General features: G+C 40.1%; 2 protein-coding genes across 3 annotated transcripts in view; one reads left to right on the top strand and one right to left on the bottom strand.

Annotated features, from left to right (window-relative positions):
• Nucleotides 1-240: 240 nt before the first annotated feature.
• Nucleotides 241-24741, top strand: part of TDRD7 (tudor domain containing 7) — a 102579-nt gene continuing 78078 nt past the window's right edge. Inside the window, exon 1 of one of the 2 annotated variants that reach the window (XM_025281760.3) lies at nucleotides 241-393. The gene's annotated coding sequence lies outside the window, so the exon portion shown is untranslated. The remainder of the gene's footprint in view (nucleotides 394-24741) is intronic. The other variant, XM_025281762.3, reaches the window with a different exon arrangement.
• On the bottom strand, nucleotides 15426-16441 carry LOC102406938 (ataxin-3-like). The gene is given in 2 exon segments (XM_025281763.3): nucleotides 15426-15891; nucleotides 16032-16441. Coding segments are annotated over 2 exon segments (876 nt in total).

Below are 24741 nucleotides of genomic sequence, written 5' to 3' on the forward strand. Positions count from 1 at the left end.
CTGACAGTCAGTCCTTGCATGGTCCACGAGGAACCCCCCCGCCACCTCCGCCGTCTCCTTTCTCCGTCAGCCCGTGCGTGGGCACGCGCAGAAACCGCTAGACGGCGTCGGTTTCCCTTCCCACGCGCGGACGCCGGCGTGGGCTGACGCGGCCACGGCGCCCGCGCGTGCGCAGAGCCGAGGCCGGCGGCACTCGGGGAGGGGCGGAGCGGGGCGGGGCCGAGCAGGGCGGGGCGGGGCGGGGTCTTGAGGTGATTTCCCAAGCCGCGGCAGCGCCTCAGGCGGTGCGGGGAAACCGAAAGTGGGCGGCTGCTGCGACTGTGGCCGTGAAGAAGAGGGCGGCGGGAGCCGGGCCCAGAGGCGCTGGGACGGGCCGCGGGCCCTCAGGACGAGGTGAGCGCAGGTCCTGCTGGCTGCGGGAACGACAGGTGCCAGGCGAGGTCTGACGAGGTTTGGGGGCGGGGGGGGGGGGGCGCCGCGGCACACCTGTGTTTCTAGCGGGACAGTACCCCGAAGGGGACTCCAGCGGGCTGGGGCCTCTTCCCTGTAGCCGCAGAGGATGCCCCGGTCCCCACTTCAGCAAAGCAAGCTGGGCGCCAGGGGAGTTGCAGTTCCAGAGCGTTGTGTTTTAAATCTCTGACGGGACCGTCTGGCTGTTCACCCCGGAGTCGGACGGACTCTGCCGCTTGGGAAGCTCAGTGCAGAGAGGGAAATACGGCGCGGTGGGTGTGGACAAGGGACGGATGGTGCTGACCAGGAAGTGGTTCCCTGCACCGGGGCGACCGGCCTCAGCTGCCCGCCCGGAGCAAGGGATATCCAAGCCCCCTGGCTGTTTGAGCTCGCGTATTTTACACCGTCCACTTTAAGTTCCTCTTAGAGGAACTTAAGACTAGCCTCTGCAGGCCACTTAAGCAATGCAGGACACAAACACTATCCGTTTCTCTTAAACCGTGAGCACCCTGAACCCTGAGTGGGTACAGAGCTTCAAGTTAGGAGGGAAATATGACTCCATAGTGAATATCTCTTAACTTTCACCAAATCCCCCAACAGGATCAGGTTCTCAGCCTTCATTTAATGGGAGGGAACTTGAAGCCCACACAACTGTTCTGCTCCTATTTCCTTGAGGGGGTAGGTACATTGCCATACATAACCAAAGAGACCACTCCCTCCCAAACAATTTCAAAGAACCAGAAAGGGAAATACCTTTATTCGAAACAGCCTTGGCCGAATTCTGAAAGCCACCCTACGAAACAGAAACAAAAACACCACTGACCTGGGTCATCCCTCCCTCCCTACCCGCCACCCCTTTCGTGCAGGTGAAAAGACTGCAGAAAAGTGCCCTGCCTAAGTGATATACAACAACTTAATGACAGAAGTGAAACTTAGACCAACTCCTGGCTGCTTTGATGTGGAGGTGTTGCATATTGCAAATAGCATGGACTTTGCAGATTCACGTTGGAATCTGGGTTTCTCCACGTACTAATTGTATGCTCTTGAACAAATCACACGCCTGTTTTGAGCCCGATTTTCTCTTTTTATCAATTGGAAATATTTAACTTACCCTGCAAGACTTTTCTTAGATAACTACTGCAACTCATTTGGCTCAGAATAACAGCCAAGAAGTGTTAACTCTTTTCCTTCCACCAAACTTCCTATATTTTACATAATTGGATTTCAGTTTTCTTGCATGCAGGGACACATTTTTAAGTTCTCTATATAATATAAAATGGCCCATAGTGGAGATTTTTGCAGTTCCACTCAACTAACCTTCATGGAGCATCAGTTACATGCACAGTACCAGCTGGGGGAAGGAAATTGCTCTGGGGCCAGTTGGATTAGAACCCACATCTTTTGTGCAGGGCCCTTTGCCGGCCTACAGCCTCTCTGGTAGTTCAACACTTTGAGACTCTGAAGCAGCAGTTGGTGGTGCCTTTGAATTTCAGACCCTGTAGATTGGAAATGAAATGTAATCCCTGCTAATGCCCTTTTAAGTGTATTGGTTGAACACGACTGAATGAACTATTGTATTTTGTACCAAGAGATTTAAACTCCTTGAAGGACCTCTCTTTAAATTCTCTCTCTTTAAATTCTCTGTGCAGTATAATCTAGTTGGGGACTTAATATGAATGTAAGAAAAAAACAGTTTATAGTATTTTAACTCTTAAGTGCCTACTCTGTGTTTGATCAGTTGCTATTTGTAAGGTCTAAGATTTGACATAGAGTGAGCACTTTGCTTCTGGACACTTTAAGGTCAGCACATAAATACAGAAAGGACAGTTCCTTAGTGCTTGGAGTGCAGTCTAATTTCATATTTATATGAACTGATTTTTCTTTCTTTATGCAAAACCGACTTTCTCCTCCTGTTCCCACCTTTGTGCTTTGAAAAGCTTTGATCTTTTCACTCTTTCCTCATTGGGCCAATTTAAAAAAAATTTTGTCTTTCAAATGAACTATTTAAAAGTAATTGTCATTTTTAGCTAAAGGTGTGTGTTAGGATATATGTCAGTTAGAGCTTCTGATCGGCACAAAATATTCAATGTGACTCCAAAGCAAACTCAGTATTTTAGCTTTGTCCAGAGGAAGCAAATCCATTTTCATTAGATCTTTGGACCCTATTTCAGCACTTGAAGGACTCCAGGGAAGGTTGAGAACCATGGATCTTGCCCATCCTCCTTAGGTTTCTTATGAAAAAAACGACCTGAAGTGACTTCCTCAAAGGGTCATAGCTAATTAGAAGCAGAACTGGGATTAAGGCCCAAACTCCTAACTAAGCCACTTATGATCTCAGAGCTTTTTCTCCAGTATGTAGATTTATGGAGAGCTGTTATTTATTTATACTATGTAATTAGTAATGCATGTATAATTTGGAGGTTGAAATTACAGTAATAAAAAAGAAAACTGCTCTCTGAAGGAAGTATATCACCACCTGAGGGCATTAATTACTATCTTCAAAAAAAAAAAGAGTTGGTAAAGGAGTAACTCAGGTGGTAACAAATAGAATGTAATTGGAAATAAAAGATAACATGTAAACTGTTGCTGGATGAGAAATTGCCTCCAAAGAGTCTTAGACAAAAACCTTCCTTCTTTTAGGCTCAGTTTATTGATGCATAATGAGGGGTTTGGGATAGACTAGATGATGCCTAAAGTCTTTTCAGCACACACATTGTGGATTTTAGGGGCCTGACTCATTACTAAAGTAGTATCTTCATGGAGAAGGGCAGCCATTTACCAGAAGAATGTGCCCTAAGGAGACACTAAAAATTGAGTAGCTGACTAAAGAAGATAAGAGAGATTGTTTGGTGATTTCAGTTTACCCTAATAATTCTTTAGATTTATTTAAGGGTTGAGTGCCACTCTTCTACTCAAATTTAGGACACAAAAAAATGCAACAAGGTAAATGAATCAAATCGTATAGTTGGAAATAGTTGAGAAAAGAGAAACTGAGAGGAGAAAGCATAGATGGGAGCATGACCAGCTTGGCCAAAGGTCTTTGGGCAGCAGAAGTGAGGAAACTGAAGCTACGGAAAGCAAATCAGATGTGAAATGACTGAGCCAGGGAGGGCCAGCTAATGGTAAAGGCAGGTATCCAGAGGACACCAAAACCTGCTTCTTCAGAATTAGACTCTCCAGGGACCATTTTCAGGTGTATTAGAAAAACTTTGAATTTACAAAATATAATATTGAAAGTGAAAGTTATTTTAGGCTGTTTACATTGTTTAAACCTTGCTTTCCAAAAGGTTGTCATTACTTTCGCCTACTCCCTGTTCTACTTGGTGCACATTGTTAGCATTTCAGGGTACTCATGATTAATTATGTAGCAAAATAGAAAAGGAATAATGTAAAAGAATTCAATTTTTACACCCGTTGAAAAGTATTTTGGATTTGAGTGCCACACCCTTAAATCAGAATGTGACAGATCCCCATTTCATGCCACTTTAACAGCTAGTCACTAAATATGCCTCAGGGTTGCACTCCATGTTCTCCAAGTCAAATTTACTTTCAGAAGCCAATGCTGTACATTCGGAGCAGCTGTCTGAAAGCAAGCCCTAAGTTTGGGAGCCAGACCTGGATTCTTGTTGTGGTTCTGGCCATAAAAATATGTGAGTCCTGGAATAATCACCTGGTACCTCAGTTTCCTCATTTTTAAACTAAGCAGTTTGGAGATGGTGAGAAGGTGCCCTCAAGCATTCCTTGCTTCTCTCAGCTCCCCACTCTGAGGTCAGGCCACCACCCTGTGCTGCCATACAATGGTTCAGGGACATTGTATAGACAGAGCAGTCAAGTGACTTTTGTGTACGAATTAGGTGAGAAATCTTAGAGGAGGTCTGGTGGTTTTACTAAGCTTGTCTGGTCAAGTATGTTAATGAGGCAAGTAAGAAAAACTGGGAAAGTTACAATGTTTCAGATTTGATGCTGTATTAAAATGTCTCCAGTATGCCAGTGCCTGTATCTTTTCACTCTTAGCCATGTAATGCATATATTCATAGGTAGTTTCCCATCCATACCAGGCTTCTAGGAAAATATAACCACCGAATACCAAGTATTGTGCTAAGCACATATAACTCTATTTTTGACACTTATCATTCAGAAAGAGAGGCAAGGAAAGGAGGAGAAAGGGTGAGAGGAAGGCCATGAAAGTCAAGTGCAGTCTGTTGTGATCATTGTGGCTGGTTTCTTCCTCCTTGACTGAGGTCTTTGCTAGCTGACCTTGGTCAGTTTTTGAGATTAAAGTATTCTGATTAAATAATTCCCCAGATTCACTTCCACTGTACTCTGCTTAAGCAGGGGATTCTTACCCAGCTCAAGCAGCCCCTTTATTATCCAGGGGAAACCCTTAAGAATTCTAACCTGAATTTTAAAAGATGACCAACCTTATTTCTCCCAGCCTAGCCTAACTTACCATCATCAGGGCTTGCATAACATTCTCAAAATAAATTGAAGTCTCTTAAACTCTAAATTATATTTATCACAACACTTTTAGAGAGTATAAATAAGGAGGAAGATTGAAAGAACAAAATGGCAGCTTAAGCAGTCTGGGAACCACTTTGGAGGGATTGCTGTTGAGGCTCTGCACTGAGTTGAAATTCCCATGGTAAGCTTTCTTCTACGCTTCTAATGGATGACATCCAAGATAATAAACTTGATTTTTATAGTTAGAGGAAAGTACTCTTCTGTGTATACTTTTTATAAAAGTTCTTGAGAATAACTGCCATCTTCAGGAAAGCTGAGAAAATGCCATGATAACCAAGGAATTACCAAAATTTAGAGCATTCTACAGCAGTATAGTAGGTTAGAGAATAACATAACGTTTTTTGAGCTTTAGTTGTAACATTGTTTTTGTTCAGTGCCTGAACTGATACTGCTAATGTAGGAATTGCAAACTGTACAGACATGAGTCCTGAGAACAGAGACCTGAGAGTAAGACATCCGTCCAAACAAGATGCACAACCACAGTCACCCTTCCAGCTTTTGTTACACTTCTCACCAGCTTTGAAATCCTCAGTCTTATAGTCCAATGGACTGCCCTTCCCTCCAAAAAATTGTTTACTAATAGAGACTTACAGTATTCCATGAAAATAGCATGCCTAAAAAAGGGGAGGGAGAGAAATGCTTTCGATTTTAGTCATGTGGTCACGTATTGCTTCCCAGTCTCCTCAAGTGTCAGGCGCTTTTTTAATTTTTAAAAAAAACTTCGTAAAACTTCACACATAAGTAGTTGTACTTCTAATATCCATTGGTTGACAAAATATATAACTACCAAAAGCTACTGAAAATTCATAGCTTTTGAACTGAATGAATTGAAACGAATGAATTTTCAATTCATTCACAAAGTTGTGTTTTTGAATCTCAACCATATCTGCATATTGTTTGAGGAATAGGAATACATGTTAGTATGAGACATTTACCAGTGTTCAAGCAGTGCATGCTTACACATCGAGGTGTGTGAACTTCTTGCAGTAACTCTATGGCTCAGACCTGAGCCTGCTCATTGAGAACTTGGACTCAGAGTGGAAAGGCCCAGAAATAATCTATGTGATGGATCTCAATCACAGCTTGACATAATTAACTGTCTCAATCAGTTTACAACAGCCATTAAAATTTGAAAATAATTTTTTAATTAAATTGAGGATTATTCCTTTAATTGCCCACATACACTATGCTATTATTTTAGTGAGTAGGAGAGAAAAGGAATGATGTTAGCTAGATGGAGAATTTTTCATTCATTCACTCAGGATTTACTGAGCTCTGGTTGTGGGCTGGGCACTAGGGATTCAGCAGTGAACAAAACCCATCCAAATCCCTGCTTCCATGAGCTTACATTCAAGTCAGGAAGTTGTTATTCAGTCCCCAAATCATGTCCAACTCTTCACCCACCATGGACTGCAGCATGCCAGTCTTCCCTGTCCCTCACCATCTCCCGGAGTTTGCCCAAGTTCATGTCCATTGAATTTGTGATGTCATCCAACCATCTCATCCTCTGTCGTCCCCTTCTCTTCCTTCCCTCAGTCTTTCCCAGCATCAGGGTCTTTTCCAATGAGTCAGCTGTTCACATGAGGTTGCCAAAGTATTGGAGCTTCAGCTTCAGTATCAGTCCTTCCAAAGAGTTTTCAGTGTTGATTTCGTTTAAGATTGACTGGTTTGATCTCCTTGCTTTCCAGGGGTCTCTCAAATGTCTAATCCAGCACCATAGTTCAAAAGCATCAATTCTTTGGAGAAGGAAATGCTAACCCACTCCAGTATTCTCGCCTGGAAAATTCCATGGACAGGGGAACCTGACAGGCTACAGTCCATGGGGTTTCAAAGAGTCAGACACAACTGAACAACGAACACTTAACACTGCCTTCTTTATTGTCCAGCTCTCATATCCATACATGACTACTGGAAAGACCATACATTTGACTATATGGACCTTGGTCCACAAAGTGGTGTCTTTGGTTTTTAACACACTGTCTAGGTTTGTCATAACTTTCCTGCCAAGAAGCAATCGTCTTCTAATTTAATGGCTGCAGTTACCATCTGCAGTGGATTTAGAGCCCAGGAAGAGGAAATCTGCCACTTATTCCACCTTTTCCCTTTTTATTTGCATGCAGTGATGGGACTGGCTTTTTCACTCTCCTCCTTCACCCTCATCAAGAGTCTTTTAGTTCCTCTTCACTTTTTGCCATTCAGTTCAGTTGCTCAGTTATGTCTGACTCTTTGCGACCCCATGAACCGCAGCATGCCAGGCCTCCCTGTCCATCACCAACTCCTGGAGTTTACCCAAACTCATGTCCTTTGAGTCAGTGATGCCATTCAACCATCTCATTCTCTTTCATCCCCTTCTCCTCTTGCCTTCAATCTTTCCCAACATCGGGGTCTTTTCAAATGAGTCAGCTCTTCGCATCAGGTGGCGAAAATATTGGAGTTTCAGCTTCACTATCAGTTCTTCCAGTGAACACCCAGGACTGATTTCCTTTAGGATGGACTGGTTGGATCTCCTGGCAGTCCAAGGGACTCTCAAGAGTCTTCTCCAACACCACAGTTCAAAAGCATCAATTCTTCGGCGCTCAGCTTTCTCTATAGTCCAACTCTCACATCCATACATGACCACTGGAAAAACCATAGCCTTCACTAGACAGAGTCTAGTCATAAAGTCAGCCACTGTTTCTAATATTTCCCCATCTATTTGCCATGAAGTGATGGGGCCAGGTGCCATGATCTTCGTTTTTTGAATGTTGAGCTTTAAGCCAACTTTTTCACTCTCTTCTTTAACTTTCATCAAGAGGCTCTTCTTCACCTTCTGTCATAAGGATGGTGTCATCTGCATATCTGAGGTTATTGATATTTCTCCCGGCAATCTTGATTCCAGCTTGTGCTTCTTCCAGCCCAGCGTTTCTCATGATGTATTCTGCATATAAGTTAAATAAGCACAGTGACAATATACAGCCTTGACATACTCCTTTTCCTATTTGGAACCAGTCTGTTGTTTCATGTCCAGTTCTAACTGTTGCTTCCTGACCTGCATACAGGTTTCTCAAGAGGCAGGTCAGGTGGTCTGGTATGCCCATCTCTTGAAGAATTTTACTCAAGACGAGTTTATTGTGATCCACACAGTCAAAGGCTTTGGCATAGTCATTAAAGCAGAAATAGATGTTTTTCTGGAACGCTCTTGCTTTTTGGGTAATCCAGCAAATGTTGGCAATTTGATCTCTGGTTCCTCTGCCTTTTCTAAAACCAGCTTGAACATCTGGAAGTTCACAGTTCACGTATTGCTGAAGCCTGGCTTGGAGAATTTTGAGCATTACTTCACTAGCGTGTGAAATGAGTGCAATTGTGTGGTAGTTTGAACATTCTTTGGCATTGCCTGTCTTTGAGATTGGAATGAAAACTGACCTTTTCCAGTCCTGTGGCCACTGCTGAGTTTTCCAAATTTGCTGGCATATTGAGTGTAGCACTTTCACAGCATCATCTTTCAGGATTTGAAATAGCTCAGCTGGAATTCCATCACCTCCACTAGCTTTGTTCATAGTGATGTTTCCTAAGGCCCACTTGACTTCACATTCCAGAATGTCTGGCTCTAGGTGAGTGATCACACCATTGTGATTATCTGGCTCATGAAGATCTTTTGTTGCCATTAGAGTGGTATCATCTGAATATCTGAGGTTGTTGATATTTATCCTGGCAATCTTGATTCCAACTTGTAACTCATTCAGCCCAGTATTTCACATGTGTTCTGCGTATAAGTTAAATAAACAGGGTGACAATCAACAGCCCTGTTGTACTCCTTTCTCAATCCTGAACCAGTCAGTTGTTCCATACAGGATTCTAACTGTTGCTTCTTGACCCATTTCTCAGGAGATAGGTTTGTTATGATCCACATAGCCAAAGGCTTTAGCATAGTCCCACCTTCTCCCCCTTGTCAAGCGTAAGTTCTGTTTTTCAGTACCAGTAAGGGTAAAATGATAGAAAGAATTTGGGCTTTGGCATCAAATAGACCAGGACTAAAATCCTGGCTTCCATATATCGTGTAATATCTTGATTACTTAACATCTCTGAATTTGGTTTTCTCATCTGCAGAATGAGGATAATACTTTCCTTGTGTAGTTATTATGGATATTAAATTTTCAGAAAATTGAATTTACACAAGAGAAAGAAAAATAGCTTTGCAGAGCAGCTTTATTTACTCTTTTACTGAACTGTAGCTGATTTACAATGTTATTATATGTTGTTTCTGCTGTACAGCAAAGTGACTCAGTTATACACATATATACATTCTTCGTTTTTATATATTCTTTTTCATTACGGTTTATCTCAGGAGATTGCATATAGTTCCCTGTGTTATACAGCAGGACCTTATTGTTTATACATTCTAAACGTAATAGTTTGCATCTATTAATGCTAACCTCAAACTCCCAGTTCATTCCTCTCTCACCGCTTCTCCCCCTTGGCAACTGTGAGTCTGTTCTGTATGTCTGTGAGTCTGTTTCTGTCTCATAGATTTGTTCATTTGTGCTATATTTTAGATTCCACATATAAGTGATATCATATGATACTTGTCTTTCTCTTTCTGACTTACTTCACTTAGTATGATAATCTCTACTTGTATCCATATTGCTGCAAATGGCATTATTTCATTCGTTTTTGTGGCTGAGCAGTATTCTGTAGTATATACGTACCACATCTTTATCTGTTCATCTGTCTATGGATATTAAGGTTATTTCCATGTCTTGGCTATTGTGAATAGTGCTGCTATGAAAATAGGGTGTAAGTATCTTTTTGAATTATAGTTTGTCCCAATATATTCCCAGGAATGGGATTGCTGGATCATATGATAACTCTATTTTTAGTTTTCTGAAGGAACTCTGTACTGTTTTGCATAGTGGAAAGCACCTGGCCTTTTTAAAAATTTTATTTATTTATTTTAATTGGAGGCTCATTACTTTACAATATTATAGTGGTTTTTTCCATACACTGACTTGAATCAGCCGTGGGTGTACATGTGTCCCCCATCCCGAAACCCCCTCCCACCTCCCTCCCCATCCCATCCCTCAGGGTTGTCCCAGTGCATTGGCTTTGAGTGCCCAGTTTCATGCATCGAACTTGGATTGGTGGTCTGTTTCACATATGGTAATATACATGTTTCAGTTCTGTTCTCTCAAATCATCCCACCCTCGCCTTCTCCCACAGAGTCCAAAAGTTTGTTCTTTATATCTGTGTCTCTTTTGCTGTCTGGCATATAAGGTCATTGTTACCATCTTTCTAAATTCCATATATATGCATTAATATACTTTATTGGTGTTTTTCTTTCTGACTTACTTCACTCTGTATAATAGGCTCCAGTTTCCTCCACCTCATTAGAACTGATTCAAATCTGTTCTTTTTAATAGCTGAGTAATATTCCACTGTGTTTATGTACCACAGCTTTCTTACCCATTCATCTGCCGATGGACATCTAGGTTGCTTCCATGTCCTGGCTATTGTAGACAGTGCAAGCAGCTGAACTTTTAATACTCCAAAATTGGGAAAAACCCACATGTCTATCAACATTTGAATGGATGAACAAATTGTGGTATATCCATACAGTGGAATACGACTCATCAATAAAAAGCAACAAACTCCTGGTAACTATAGTAACATGGATGATACTCAAGAACACTAATCAGTCCTAATCTGTACTGACAGCAGATCACTGGACAGATTGGAGCCAGGACAGTGTATGTGTGATGGGGAGAAAGTTGACTGCAAAGGGGCACAGTTTGAAGGAACTTTTTTTGGGGTTTATTGAGATCTACTTTATGTAAAGTAAAAGTCACCACTTTTGGTTTATAGGTCTATAGGTGGTGGTGGTGTTCAGTCACTCAGTCAGTGTCTGACTCTTTGTGATCTGGTGGACTGCAGCATGCCAGGTTTCCCTGTCCTTCACCATCTCCTGGAGTTTGCTCAAACTCATGTCCATTCAGTCAGTGATGCTGTGCAACCATCTCATCCTCTGTCATCCCCTTCTCCTTCCCTTAGTCTTTCCCAGCATCAGGGTCTTTTCCAGTGAGTCAGCTCTTCGTATCAGGTAGCCAAAGTATTGGAGTTGCAGCTTCAATATCAGTCCTTCCAATGAATATTCATGGTTGATTTCCTTCAGGATTGACTGGTTTGATCTCCTTGCAGTCCAAGGGACTCACAAGAGTCTTCTCCAACACCACAGTTTGAAAGCATCATTTCTTCTGTGCTCAGCCTTCTTTATGATCCAACTCTCACATCCATACATGACTACTGGAAAAACCATAGCTTTGACTAGACGGACCTTTGTTGGCAAAGTAATTTCTCTGCTTTTTAATATGCTGATTCAGTTTGTCATAGCTTTTCTTACAAGGAACAAGTGTCTTTTAATTTCATGGCTGCAGTCACCATCTGCAGTGATTTTGGAGCCCAAGAAAATAAAGTCTGTCACTGTTTCCATTGTTTTCCCATCTATATGCCATGAAGTGATAGGACCAGATGCCATGATCTTAGTTTTTCGAATGTTGAGTTTTAAGCCAGCTTTTTCACTCTCCTCTTTCACTTTCATCAAGAGCCTCTTTAGTTCTTTGCTTTCTGCCATAAGGGTGGTGTCATCTGGATATCTGAGGTCACTGATATTTTTCCCGGCAGTCTTGATTCCAGCTTGTAATTCATCCAGGCTGGCGTTTCAAATGATGTACTCTGCATATAAGTTAAATAAGCAGGGTGACAGTATACAGCCTTGACGTAATCCTTTCCCAGTTTGGAACCAGTCCATTGTTCCATGTCCGGTTCTGACTGTTGCTTCTTGACCTAGATACAGGTTTCTCAGGAGGCAGGTAGGGTGGTCTGGTAGTCTCATTTCTTTAAGAGTTTTCCACATTTTGTTGTGATTCACACAAAGGCTTCAGTGTGGTCAATGAAGCAGAAGTAGATGTTTTTCTGAAATTCTCTTGCTTTTTCTATGATCCAATGGATGGATGTTGGCAATTTGATCTCTTGTTCCACTGCTTTTTCTAAATCCAGCTTGTACATCTGGAAGTTCTTGGTTCTCATACTGTTGAAGCCTAGCTTGAAGGATTTTGAGCATTATCTTGGTATAACTAATACCACAGTCAAGATGCAGAATATCTCCATCACCCCCAAAATTGCCTTGTGCCCTAGCAACCCCAAGCCCTTGTCAACCATTGATGAAATTTTTCTGTGCCTGTGATTGTGCCTTTCCAAAATGTTAAATTAATAGAATGATACAATGTATAGCATTTTTATCTGGATTTTTTCACTTAGCATGCTTGTGAGAGTCATTCATGTGGTTTTATGTATCAACAGTCTTCTTTTTATTGTTGGGTATTATTCCATTGTCTCAATGTATATTTACTTATCTCTTCACCTGTTGATAGACAATTGGATTGTTTAAAGTTTGGGATAATTATGACTAATGTTACTATGACATTGAAGTACAGATTTTGACCTAAGAGTGGGTTTGCTTGATTATACGATAATTGTATGCTTTACTTCATAAGAAATTGCCAAACTATTTTTCAAAGTACTGTTTTGCATGCCCGCCCCCCAGAAATGTATGAGATGGCTCTGAATTCTCATCAGCACTTCATATTGTTGGTTTTTAAAAATTTTATGCTATTGTAATGGATGTATACTAATACCTCATTGTGGATTGAATTTGCATTTTCCTAATGAGTAATGCTGTTGAGCATCTTTTAATGTGTTTTTGGCTGTCTATATCTGTACTCTTGTGAAGTATGTATTCAGATGTTTTGCACATTTTTGTATTCTTTTTTTTATTACTGAATTTTTGTATATTGTTTAAATGTGCTAGTTAAGAGACCTTTACCAGGTGTGTTATGAAAATCTTTTCTCTTAGTTTGTGGCTTGTCTTTTCATTTTCTTAAGGGCCTTTAGAAGGGCAGAAACTTAAAATTTTAATAAGCTCCAATTTGTCATTTTTGTCTTCATGGCTCTAAAAATTTTTTATCTATCCTGCAGTCACAATGACTTATTCCTGTTTTCTCTAGAAATTTTATAGTATTAACCTTGTCATGTAGGACCTAATGATTCACTTTGATTGAATTTTGTGTATGAGGTTCATTTTTTTTGTATGTGGATGAATAGTGTTCTAGCACTGTTCATTGAACTTCCTCCATTGAATTTCCTTGCTATCTTTTGTCAAAAGTCAGTTGACCATTTATGTGTGGGTCCATTCTGTTCCATTGATGTGACTGTTCTTTTGTTAGTACCCCATTATTTCAACTAATATGCTTTTATGGTAAGTGTTGAAATCAGCCTGACTGCACCAGCTAGGACCTCTAGTATGGTAATGAATAGGAGTGAAGAGAATAGACATTCTTGCCTTGTTCCCATTCTTAAGCAGAAAGTATTCATTTCACTATTACGTATGATGTTAGCTGAAGGTTTTTCACAGGTATTCTTTATCAGGTTAAGGACGTTCCCGTCTATTCTTATTTTCTGAGAGTTATTTACATAAATGATTTTGAACTTTATCAAAAGTCTTTTCTTCATCTATTGATATTGTGATTTTTCTCCTTTGTTGTTATTGTCCAGTCACTAACTGGTGTCTGACTTTGAGACCTCATGGGCTACAGCATGCCAGGCTCCTTTGTCCTCCACTGTCTCCTGGAGTTTTCTCAGATTCACATCATTTGAGTCGGTGATTCCATCTAACCACCTCCTCCTCTGGTGCACCTTCTCCTTTTGCTTTTACTGCGTTTATATAGTCACTTACATTGATTGACTTACAAATGTTGAATCAACCTTGCATTCCTAGAGTAAAACCATAGTTAATCATGATGTCTTATTTCTCGTACATATTTTTGTATTTGATTTATTAATATTTTGTTATGATTTTTTGCACTTTGTTTCATGAGGGATATTGATCTGTCTGTGCCTTTTCTTGTTATGTCCTTGGTTTTGGTATCAGTATAATGTTGGCCTCATAAAATGAATTCAGAAGTGTTCCATTTTGGAAGAGTTTGTATAGAAGTGGTATTAATTCCTTCTCAAATGTTTGTTAGAATTTGCTAGTAAAGCCATCTGGGTTTGAGTTTTCCTTGTGTGAAGGCTTCTAACTACAAATTTAAAATTCTCTAATAGACATAAGGATATTAAGGTTGTCTGTTTCTTCCTGAGTAAACTTTGGAAATTATGTTTTCAGTGAAATTCATCTGTTTCATCTTAGTTACTGGATTTATTGGCATAAGTTGTTCATGATATGAACAACTTTTTTATGTCTATTTTTTAAATCTGCATTTATGGCCCCCTCTTTGATCATATTATTTGTAATTTGTATCTTCTCTTTTTATCCCCTTGATTAATCTACCTGGAAGTTTACCAGCTTTATTGATATTTTCAAAAACTAGTTTTGGCTTCATGATTTTTTTCTTTACTCTTTTTTTCTATTTCATTACTGATGTGTCAGTGTTGATTTTGCTCTCATCTTTATTAATTCCTTGTGTCTACTTTCTTTTGGTATAATTTGTTCTCTTTTTTCTCAAGGCCTTTTAATTTTTTTAATTAATTTATTTATTTTAATTGGAGGCTCATAACTTTACAATATTAGAGTGGTTTTTGCCATACATTGACATGAATCAGCTATGGGTGTACATGTGTCCCCCATCCCAAACCCCCCTCCCACCTCCATCCCCATCCCATCCCTCAGGGTTGTCCCGGTGCATTGGCTTTGAGTGCCCAGTTTCATGCATCAAACTTGGATTGGTGATCAATATATTTCACATATGGTAATATACATGTTTCAATGCTGTTCTCTCAAATCATCCCACTCTTGCCTTCTCCCACAGAGTCCAAAAGTCTGTTCTTTATATCTGTGTCTCTTTTGCTATCTTGCATATAGGGTCATCATTACCATCTTTCTAAATTCCATATATATGCGTTAATTTACTGTATTGGTGTTTTTCTTTCTGACTTGCTTCACTCTGTTATAATATGCTCCAGTTTCATCCACCTCATTAGAACTGATTCAAATGCGTTCTTTTTAATAGCTGAGTAATATTCCATTGTGTATATGTACTACAGCTTTCTTATCCATTCATCTGCCGATGGACATCTAGGTTGCTTCCATGTCCTAGCTATTGTAAACAGTGCTGTGATGAACATTGGGGTACACGTATCTCTTCAAATTCTGGTTTCCTTGGTGTGTATGCCCAGCAGTGGGATTGCTGGGTCATATGGCAGTTCTATTTACAGTTTTTTAAGGAATTTTCACACTGTTCTCCATAGTGGCTGTACTAGTTTGCATTCCCACCAGCAGTGTAAGAGGGTTCCTTTTTCTCCGCACCCTCTCCAGCATTTATTGTTTGTAGACTTTTTGATAGCAGCCATTCTGACCAGCATGAGATGGTACCTCATTGTGGTTTTGATTTGAATTTCTCTGCAGTTTTAATATGGTACCAACTCCTTTACTTTTCAAAGTAGGCTTCTCTTCTCTTCCGTAGCTCTTCTGAAGTAGGATGTGAACCTGATGTCTGTGGGATATCTTGATATTTATTTCTGGAAGTACCTTGCATACTGAGCTGAATGGCCCTGCGGAGATCGGCTTCTTCATCTTCCATGTCAGTTTCTAGGCGACTTAGTGCCAGAGCCCTCTGCAATTCCTCCTCATCTTCGTCTAACATTCCTGTCCCATCATTTACTTCTAAGACGCGTTCTAGATCTGTTTTCTGGACTCTCTGTTCTTTAAGTTGTGCTAATTCTTCTCCAATAAGTTTTGGTTGATGCATCTGTTGAACCCTGATCATCTGTAGAAGTTGGTTAGCTTTGCAATCTGGCAGATCACCCTTAACAACAAATATAGAGTAACCTTCCTGTTGTAACTGAGCCAAGAAAAGTGCAAGGTATGTGTCTTATATTAATTCTGGACCCGTCGAGGGTGGAATGGGGAGGGAGGAGGGAGGAGGGTTCAGGATGGGGAACACATGTGTGCCTGTGGCGGATTCATTTGGATATTTGGCAAAACTAATACAATTATGTAAAGTTTAAAAATAAAATAAAATAAAATTAAAAAAAAAAAAGAATTCAAGTTGAACCACTGTTTTCCTAATTTTCTAACTGTAAACCAGTGTTCTTTATAGTTGCATATAAATGATCTTTCATTTATGGGATTAATCCTGAGCCTCTGGTACTCTGGACTGTTAAACAGGATTAGTTCTAAACCCCAAACTTTCAAGGCATTGCTTATAACTTGAATAGAGGAAAAGCCACTGTCATCCATATTTCCAGAAGGCTGCTGCAAAAATGTGCGATAGTCTTCACTAGTAACTCCTCCTTCTGCCATTCTCATCCTCTCTTCCTCATCTAGCTGATGTGCAATTGAAGATAATTCCACAGGGATGAAGTATTCTCCTTGCAGTAGGTTATTCAAGCAATGTTGAGCACAAAGTGAGCCTTCTTGTTTTTCATGGAAGATGGACTCCATGTTTATTTGTCTGGAGCCAACGGCCCCCGCGCCGAACCACCAGAGAACCAATCAGAGAAATTTTTTATTTGAATTTCTGTATATTTTCTTTGGAGAAATATCTGTTTAGTTCTTTGGTCCATTTTTTGATTGGGTCATTTATTTTTCTGGTATTGAGCTACATGAGCTGCTTGCATATTTTTGAGATGAATTCTTTTGTCAATTGCTTTGTTTGCTATTATTTTCTCCAATTCCGAAGGCTGTCTTTTCACCTTGCTTAGAATTTCCTTCATTGCACAAAAGCTTTTAAGTTTAATTAGGTCCCATTTGTTTATCTTTGCTTTTATTTCCATTACTCTGGGAGGTGGGTCATAGAGGATCCTACTGTGATTTATGTCAGAGAGTGTTTTGCCTATGCTTTCCTCTGGTTGTAGTTTCTGATCTTACATTTAGATCTTTAATCCATTTTGAGTTTATTTTTGTGTACAATGTTAGTAAGTGTTCTAGTTTCATTCTTTTACAGGTGGTTGACCAGTTTTCCCAGCACCACTTGTTAAAGAAATTGCCTTTTCTCCATTGTATATTCTTGCCTCCTTTGTCAAAGATAAGGTTCCATAGGTGCATGGATTTATCTCTGGGCTTTCTATTTTGTTCCATTGATCTATATTTCTGTCTTTGTGCCACTACCATACTGTCTTGATGACTGTAGTTTTGTAGTATAGTCTGAAGTCAGGTAGGTTGATTCCTCCAGTTCCATTCTTCTTTCTCAAGATTGCTTTGGCTATTTGAGGTTTTTTGTATTTCCATACAAATTTTGAAATTATTTGTTCTAGTTCTCTGAAAAACACCATTGGTAGCTTGATTGGGATTGCATTGAATCTATAGATTGCTTTGGGTAGTATACTCATTTTCACTATATTGATTATTCTGATCCATGAACATGGTATATTTCTCCATCTATTTGTGTCATTTTTTATTTCTTTCATCAGTGTTTTTTAGTTTTCTATATATAGGTCTTTTGTTTCTTTAGGTAGATTTATTCCTAGGTATTTTATTCTTTTCGTCACAACAGTGAATGGAATTGTTTCCTTAATATCTCTTTCTGTTTTCTCATGGTTAGTGTATAGGAATGCAAGGGATTTCTGTATGTTAATTTTATATCCTGCAACTTTATTCATTGATTAGCTCTAGTAATTTTCTGGTGGAGTCTTTAGGGTTTTCTATGTAGAGGATTATGTCATCTGCAAACAGTGAGAGTTTTACTTCTTCTTTTCCAATCTGGATTCCTTTTATTTCTTTTTCTGCTCTGATTGCTGTGGCCAGAACTTCCAAACTACTATTCAAAGTGTGTTGAATAGTAGTGGTGAGAGTGGGCACTCTTGTCTTGTTCCTGACTTTAGCGGAAATGCTTTCAATTTTTCACCATTGAGGATAATGTTTGCTGTGGGTTTATCATATATGGCTTTTATTATGTTGATGTATGTTCCTTTTATGTCTGCTTTCTAGAGGGTTTTTTTTTTATCATAAATGGATATTGAATTTTGTCAAAGGCTTTCTCTGCATCTATTTAGATAATCATATGGTTTTTATCTTTTAATTTGTTAATGTGGTGTATCGCATTGATTGACTTGTGAATATTGAAGAATCCTTGCATCCCTGGTATAAAGCCCACTTGGTCATGATGTATGATCTTTTTAAAATGTTGTTGGATTCTGTTTGCTAGAATTTTGTTGAGGATTTTTGCATCTGTGTTCATCAGTGGTGTTGGCCTGTAGTTTTCTTTTTATGTGGCATCTTTGTCTGGTTTTGGTATTAAGGTGATGGTGGCCTCATAGAATGAGTTTTGCGGTTTACCTTCCTCTGCAATTTTCTGGAAGAGTTTGAGTAGGATACTTGTTAGCTCTTCTCTAAATTTTTGGTGGAATTCACCTGTGAAGCCATCTGGTCCTGGGCTTTTGTTTGTTGGAATATTTTTGATTACAGTTTTGGTTTCCGTGCTTGTGATAGGTCTGTTAAGATTTTCCATTTCTTCCTGGTTCAGTTTTGGAAGATTATGCTTTTCTAACAATTTGTCTGTTTCTTCCAAGTTGTCCATTTTATTATCATATAGTTGCTGATAGTAGTCTCTTATAATCCTTTGTATTTCTATGTTGTCTGTTGTGATTTCTGCATTTTCATTTCAAATTTTGTTGATTTGATTCTTCTCCCTTTGTTTCTTGATGAGTCTGGCTAGTAGTTTGTCTATTTTATTTATCTTCTCAAAGAACCAGCTTTTAGTTTTGTTGATTTTTGCTGTAGTTTCCTTTGTTTCTTCTTCATTTATTTCTGCCCTAATTTTTATCATTTCTTTCCTTCTACTAACCCTGGGGTTCTTCATTTCTTCTTTTTCTAGTTGCTTTATGTATAAAGTTAGGTTATTTATTTGATTTTTCTCTTATTCTTGAGGTAAGCTTATATTGCTATGAACCTTCCCCTTAGCACTGCTTTTACTGAATCCCATAGGTTTTGTATTGTTGTGTTTTCATTTTCATTTGTTTCTATGCATGTTTTGATTTCTTTTTTTATTCTGTGATTTGTTGCTTATTCAGAAGTGTGCTGTTTAGCCTCCATGTGTTTGTATTTTTAATAGCTTTTTTTCCTGTAGTTGATATCTAATCTTACCACATTGTGATCAGAAAAGATGCTTGAAATTATTTTAGTTTTTTTGAATTTACCAAGGCTAGAGTTATGGCCCAGGATGTGATCTATCCTGGAGAATGTTCTGTGTGCACCTGAGAAAAAGGTGAAATTCATTGTTTTGGGGTGAAATGTCCTGTAGATATCAATTAGGTCTAACTGGTCCATTGTATCATTTAAAGTTTGTGTTTCCTTGCTTATTTTCTGTTTGGTTGATCTATCCATAGGTGTGAGTAGGGTATTAAAGTCTCCCACTATTATTGTGTTTCTGTTAATTTCCTCTTTCATACTTGTCAGTATTTGCCTTACATGTTGTGTTGCTCCTATGTTGGGTGCATGTATATTTATAATTGTTATATCTTCTTCTTGTATTGATCCTTTGATCATTATGTAGTGTCCTTCTTTGTCTCTTTTCATGGCCTTTATTTCAAAGTCTATTTTATCTGATATGAGTATTGCTACTCCGGCTTTCTTTTGGTCCCCATTTGCATGAAATATCTTTTTCCAGCCCTTCACTTTCAGTCTGTATGTGTCCCTTGGTTTGAGGTGGGTCTCTTGTAGACAGCATATATAGGGGTCTTGTTTTATTATCCATTCAGAAAGCCTTTGTCCTCTGGTTATGGCATTCAACCCATTTACATTTAAGGTAATTATTGTTAAGTATGATCCTGTTCCCACTTACTTTGTTGTTTTGGGTTCAAGTTTATAAACCTTTTGTGTGTTTCCTGTTTAGAGAAGATCCTTTAGCATTTGTTGAAGAGCTGGTTTGGTGGTGCAGAATTCTCTCAGCTTTTGCTTGTCTGTAAAGCTTTTGATTTCTCCTTAATATTTGAATGAGATCCTTGCTGGGTATAGTAATCTGGGTTGTAGGTTTTCTCTTTCATCACTTTAAGTATGTCCTGCCATTCCCTTCTGGCCTGAAGAGTTTCTATTGAAAGATCAGCTGTTATCCTTATGGAGATCCCCTTGTGTGTTATTTGTTGCTTTTCCCTTGCTGCTTTTAATATTTGCTTTTTGTGTTTGATCTTCATTAATTTGATTAATATGTATCTTGGAGTATTTTGCCTTGGGTTTATACTGTTTGGGACTCTCTGGGTATCTTGGACTTAGGTGGCTATTTCCTTCCCCATTTTAGGGAAGTTTTCAGCTGTTATCTCAAGTATTTCCTCATGCCCTTTCTTTTTGTCTTCTTCTTCTGGGACTCCTATGATTCAAATGTTAGGACATTTAACATTGTCCCAGAGCTCTCTGAGGTTGTCCGCATTTCTTTTAATTCTTTTTTCCTCTCTGCTTCATTCATTTCCACCGTTCTGTCTTCCACCTCACTTATCCTATCTTTTACCTAAGTTATTCACCTGTTGGTTCCCTCCAGAGTACTTTTGATCAGTTATTGCATTATTCATTATTGATTGACTTTTTTATTTCTTCTCAGTTCAGTTCAGTCGCTCAGTCATGTCCTACTCTTTGCGACCCCATGAATCACAGCACGCCATGCCTCTTTGTCCATCACCAACTCCCAGAGTTCACTCAATTCATGTCCATTGAGTTGGTGATGCCATCCAGCCATCTCATCCTCTGTTGTCCCCTTCTCCTCCTGCCCCCAATCCCTCCCAGCATCAGAGTCTTTTCCAGTGAGTCAGCTCTTCGCATGAGGTGGCCAGAGTATTGGAGTTTCAGCTTTAGCATCAGTCCTTCCAATGAACACCCAGGACTGATCTCCTTTAGGATGGACTGGTTGGATCTCCTTGCAGTCCAAGGGACTCTCAAGAGTCTTCTCCAACACCACAGTTCAAAAGCATCAATTCTTCGGCACTCAGCTTTCTTCACAGTCCAGCTCTCACATCCATACATGACCACTGGAAAAACCATAGCCTTGACTAGACGGACCTTTGTTGGCAAAGTAATATATCTGCTTTTCAATATGCTATCTAGGTTGGTCATAACTTTCCTTCCAAGGAGTAAGCGTCTTTTAATTTCATGGCTGCAATCACCATCTGCAGTGATTTTGGAGCCCCCAAAAATAAAGTCTGTCACTGTTTCCATTGTTTCCCCATCTATTTCCCATGAAGTGATGGGACCAGATGCCATGATCTTAGTTCTCTGAATGTTGAGCTTTAAGCCAACTTTTTCACTCTCCTTTTTCACCTTCATCAAGAGGGTCTTTAGTTCCTCTTCACTTTCTGCCATAAGGGTGGTGTTGCATATCTGAGGTTAATGATATTTCTCCCAGCAATCTTGATTCCAGCTTGTGCTTCTTCCAGCCCAGCGTTTCTCATGATGTACTCTGCATATAAGTTAAATAAGCAGGGTGACAATATACAGCCTTGACATACTCCTTTTCCTATATGGAACCAGTCTGTTGTTTCATGTCCAGTTCTAACTGTTGCTTCCTGACCTGCATACAGGTTTCTCAAGAGACAGGTCAGGTGGTCTGGTATGCCCATCTCTTGAAGAATTTTCCAGTTTATTGTGATCCACACAGTCAAAGGCTTTGGCATAGTCAATAAGGCAGAAAGAGATGTTTTTCTGGAACTCTCTTGCTTTTTCCATGATCCAGCAGATGTTGGCAATTTGATCTCTGGTTCCTCTGCCTTTTCTAAAACCAGCTTGAACATCCAGAAGTTCACAGTTCATGTATTGCTGGAGCCTGGCTTGGAGAATTTTGAGCATTACTTCACTAGCATGTGAGATGAGTGCAATTGTGCAGTAGTTTGAGCATTCTTTGGCATTGCCTTTCTTTGGGATTGGAATGAAAACTGACCTTTTCCAGTCCTGTGGCCACTGCTGAGTTTTCCAAATTTGCTGGCATATTGAGTGCAGCGCTTTCACAGCATCATCTTTCAGGATTTGACATAGCTGGAATTCCATCACCTCCACTAGCTTTGTTCGTAGTGATGCTTTCTAAGGCCCACTTGACTTCACATTCCAGGTTGTCTGGCTCTAGGTGAATGATCACACCATCGTGATTATCTGGGTCATGAAGATCTTTTTTGTACAGTTCTTCTGTGTATTTTTGCCACCTCTTCTTCATATCTTCTGCTTCTGTTAGGTCCATACCATTTCTGTCCTTTATCAAGCCCATCTTTGCATGAAATGTTGCCTTGGTATCTCTAATTTTCTTGAAGAGATCTCTAGTCTTTCCCATTCTGTTGTTTTCCTCTATTTCTTTGCATTGATCGCTGAGGAAGGCTTTCTTATCTCTCCTTGCTCTTCTTTGGAACTCTGCATTCAGATGTTTATATCTTTCCTTTTCTCCTTTGCTTTTCACTTCTCTTCTTTTCACAGCTATTTGTAAGGCCTCCTCAAACAGCCATTTTGCTTTGTTGCATTTCTTTTCCATGGGGATGGTCTTGATCCCTGTCTCCTGTACAGTGTCATGAACCTCCGTCCATAGTTCATCAGGCACTCTTATCAGATCTAGTCCCTTAAATCTATTTCTCAATTCCACTGTATAATCATAAGGAATTTGATTCAGGTCATACCTGAATGGTCTAGTGGTTTTCCCTACTTTCTTCAGTTTAAGTCTGAATTTGGCAATAATTTCTTCTGGTCCTTGTTAAACATTTCTTGCATCTTCTCAGTCCTTGTCTCTAATCTGTTTATCTGTAACTCCATTTTCTTTTCAAGATTTGGGATCATCTTTACTATCGTTATTGTGAATTCTTTGTCAGGTAGACTCCCTATCTCTTCCTCTTTTGTTTGGTTTGGTGGGCATTTATCATGTTCCCTTACCTACTGAGCATTTCTCTGCCTTTTCATTTTGTTTAAATTGCTGTGTTTGGGGTGGCATATCTGTAGGCTGGAAGTTTGTGGTTCCTCTTTATTATGGAGCTTGCTCCCTGTGGGTGGGGTTGGACTAACGGCTTGTCAAGGTTTCCTGGTTGGGGGGAGCTTGTGCCTGTGTTCTGGTGGGTGGAACTGGATGTCTTCTCTCTGGAGTGCAATGAAGTGTCCAGTAATGAGTTTTTGGGTGTCTGTGGGTTTAGCATGGCTTTGGGAAGCCTGTATTTTAACTCTCAGGCTTGTGTTCCTGCATTGCTGGAGAATTAGCGTGGTATGTCTTGCTCTGGAATTTGTTGGCTCTTGGGTGGAGCTTGGTTTCAGTGTAGGTAGGAAGGCTTTTGGATAAACTCTTGTCTATTAATGTTCTCTGGAATGAGGAGTTCTCTGGTGTTCTCAAGTTTTGGATTTAAGCCTCCCGCCTCTGGCTTTTGGTCTTACTCTTACAGGAACCTCAAGACTTGTCCATCCATACAGCACAGATGAGAAAACATCTAGGTTAACGGTGAAAAAATTCTCCACAGTAAGGGACACCCAAAGAGGTTCACAGAGTTTCATGGAGAAGAGACGAGGGAGGAGAGAGGTAGCGTAACCAGGAGGAGAAGAGGGAGAGTCAGAAGGGGAGAGACCAATCTAGTCAGTAATCATTTCCCTCCGTGTTCTCCACAGCCTGGTACACCCAGAGAGGAGGGAGGAGATAGAGGTGTCCTGGGGAAGAAAATGGAGAGTCAAAAGGGGAAAGAGTAATCTAGTGAGTAATCACACCCCTAAGTGAAAATAGATACTGAACATTAGATTCTTAAAGGTACAAAATTGATAACAAATACAAAAAAGCAAAGTTTAAAAATCTAGAGTAGAGGTTAGACTCTCAAAAATACAATATTAGAAATACAAAACAAAATCAAAAATTATAAAAAATATATATGAAATTTGTTTTAAAAACAGGGTCTTTTTTTTTGCAAGGTAATAGTAGGTTATAAAAATGAAAATAAAAGGAGTAATAAAGAACTTAAAAATATTAAAAAATGATAATAGTAAAAATATATCTAGGAATTTCTCTGGAGCTGTTGTGGGCAGTGTGGGGTCAGTTCAGTTTCAGACAGTTCCTTGTTCCAGCTTGTACTTCTTCTCAAGATCTATAGGCCTCTTCCAGTGCTTAGTCAGTGTTAACTACAGGGTTTTAATCTGTTGCACCTGTCACTCCGAGAGCTTTTCCATCTTCTTCGTTTATTTTGGCTTCCTCTGCTTGCAGGTCTCTTCAGTGTCTCATTTCCCCCCTGACACAAGGGGGTGAAGGTGGTCACTTACTTAGGCTCACTTGTTCAGTTGTGTTGTGGGAAGGGAGGAACACTGCAAACAGATATCAGTGGTGTGTGTGGTGAGTGCCCGCAGTGTATGGACCACACTGGGTTTGCCCCAGCTCAGGGCGGCGTGTGCTTTCTGGGTCTACACTGCTCAGGTCCCAGGTTGCTCTGCAGGGTACTGTCCAAAGCGGGCCCTGCATTTCGTGCACTTCCCAGGTGTAAGCTGCTCAGGTTCGGGTTCTCGGGTACTCCGCAAGGGCACAGACTTGGTTGGGCGTGCGTTTTGTGCCCTTTCCAGGTCCGAGCAGCTCAGGTGACCTGGTGCTTGGCGAGTGCACTGTCCTAGGTGGGCCGTGTGTCTTAATCACCACCCTGGTCCTGGCCGCTCGGTTGGCTGCTCAGTTTCCCAGGTGAGCCGCGAGAACATTGTCTCAGGTGTGCTATGTGTCTCCTCTGGGGAGCCGATCTCAGGCTGCAACTCTCCTTGCAGATGTCAACTGTTTAGGATCCCAGGAAGATGTGGTTAGCAGCTGGAAGCCTGCTCACAGTTCGGTGGAGGAT

The sequence above is a fragment of the Bubalus bubalis genome, chromosome 3 (genome assembly GCF_019923935.1).
Source record: "Bubalus bubalis isolate 160015118507 breed Murrah chromosome 3, NDDB_SH_1, whole genome shotgun sequence".
Classification (NCBI taxonomy): Eukaryota; Metazoa; Chordata; class Mammalia; order Artiodactyla; family Bovidae; genus Bubalus; species Bubalus bubalis.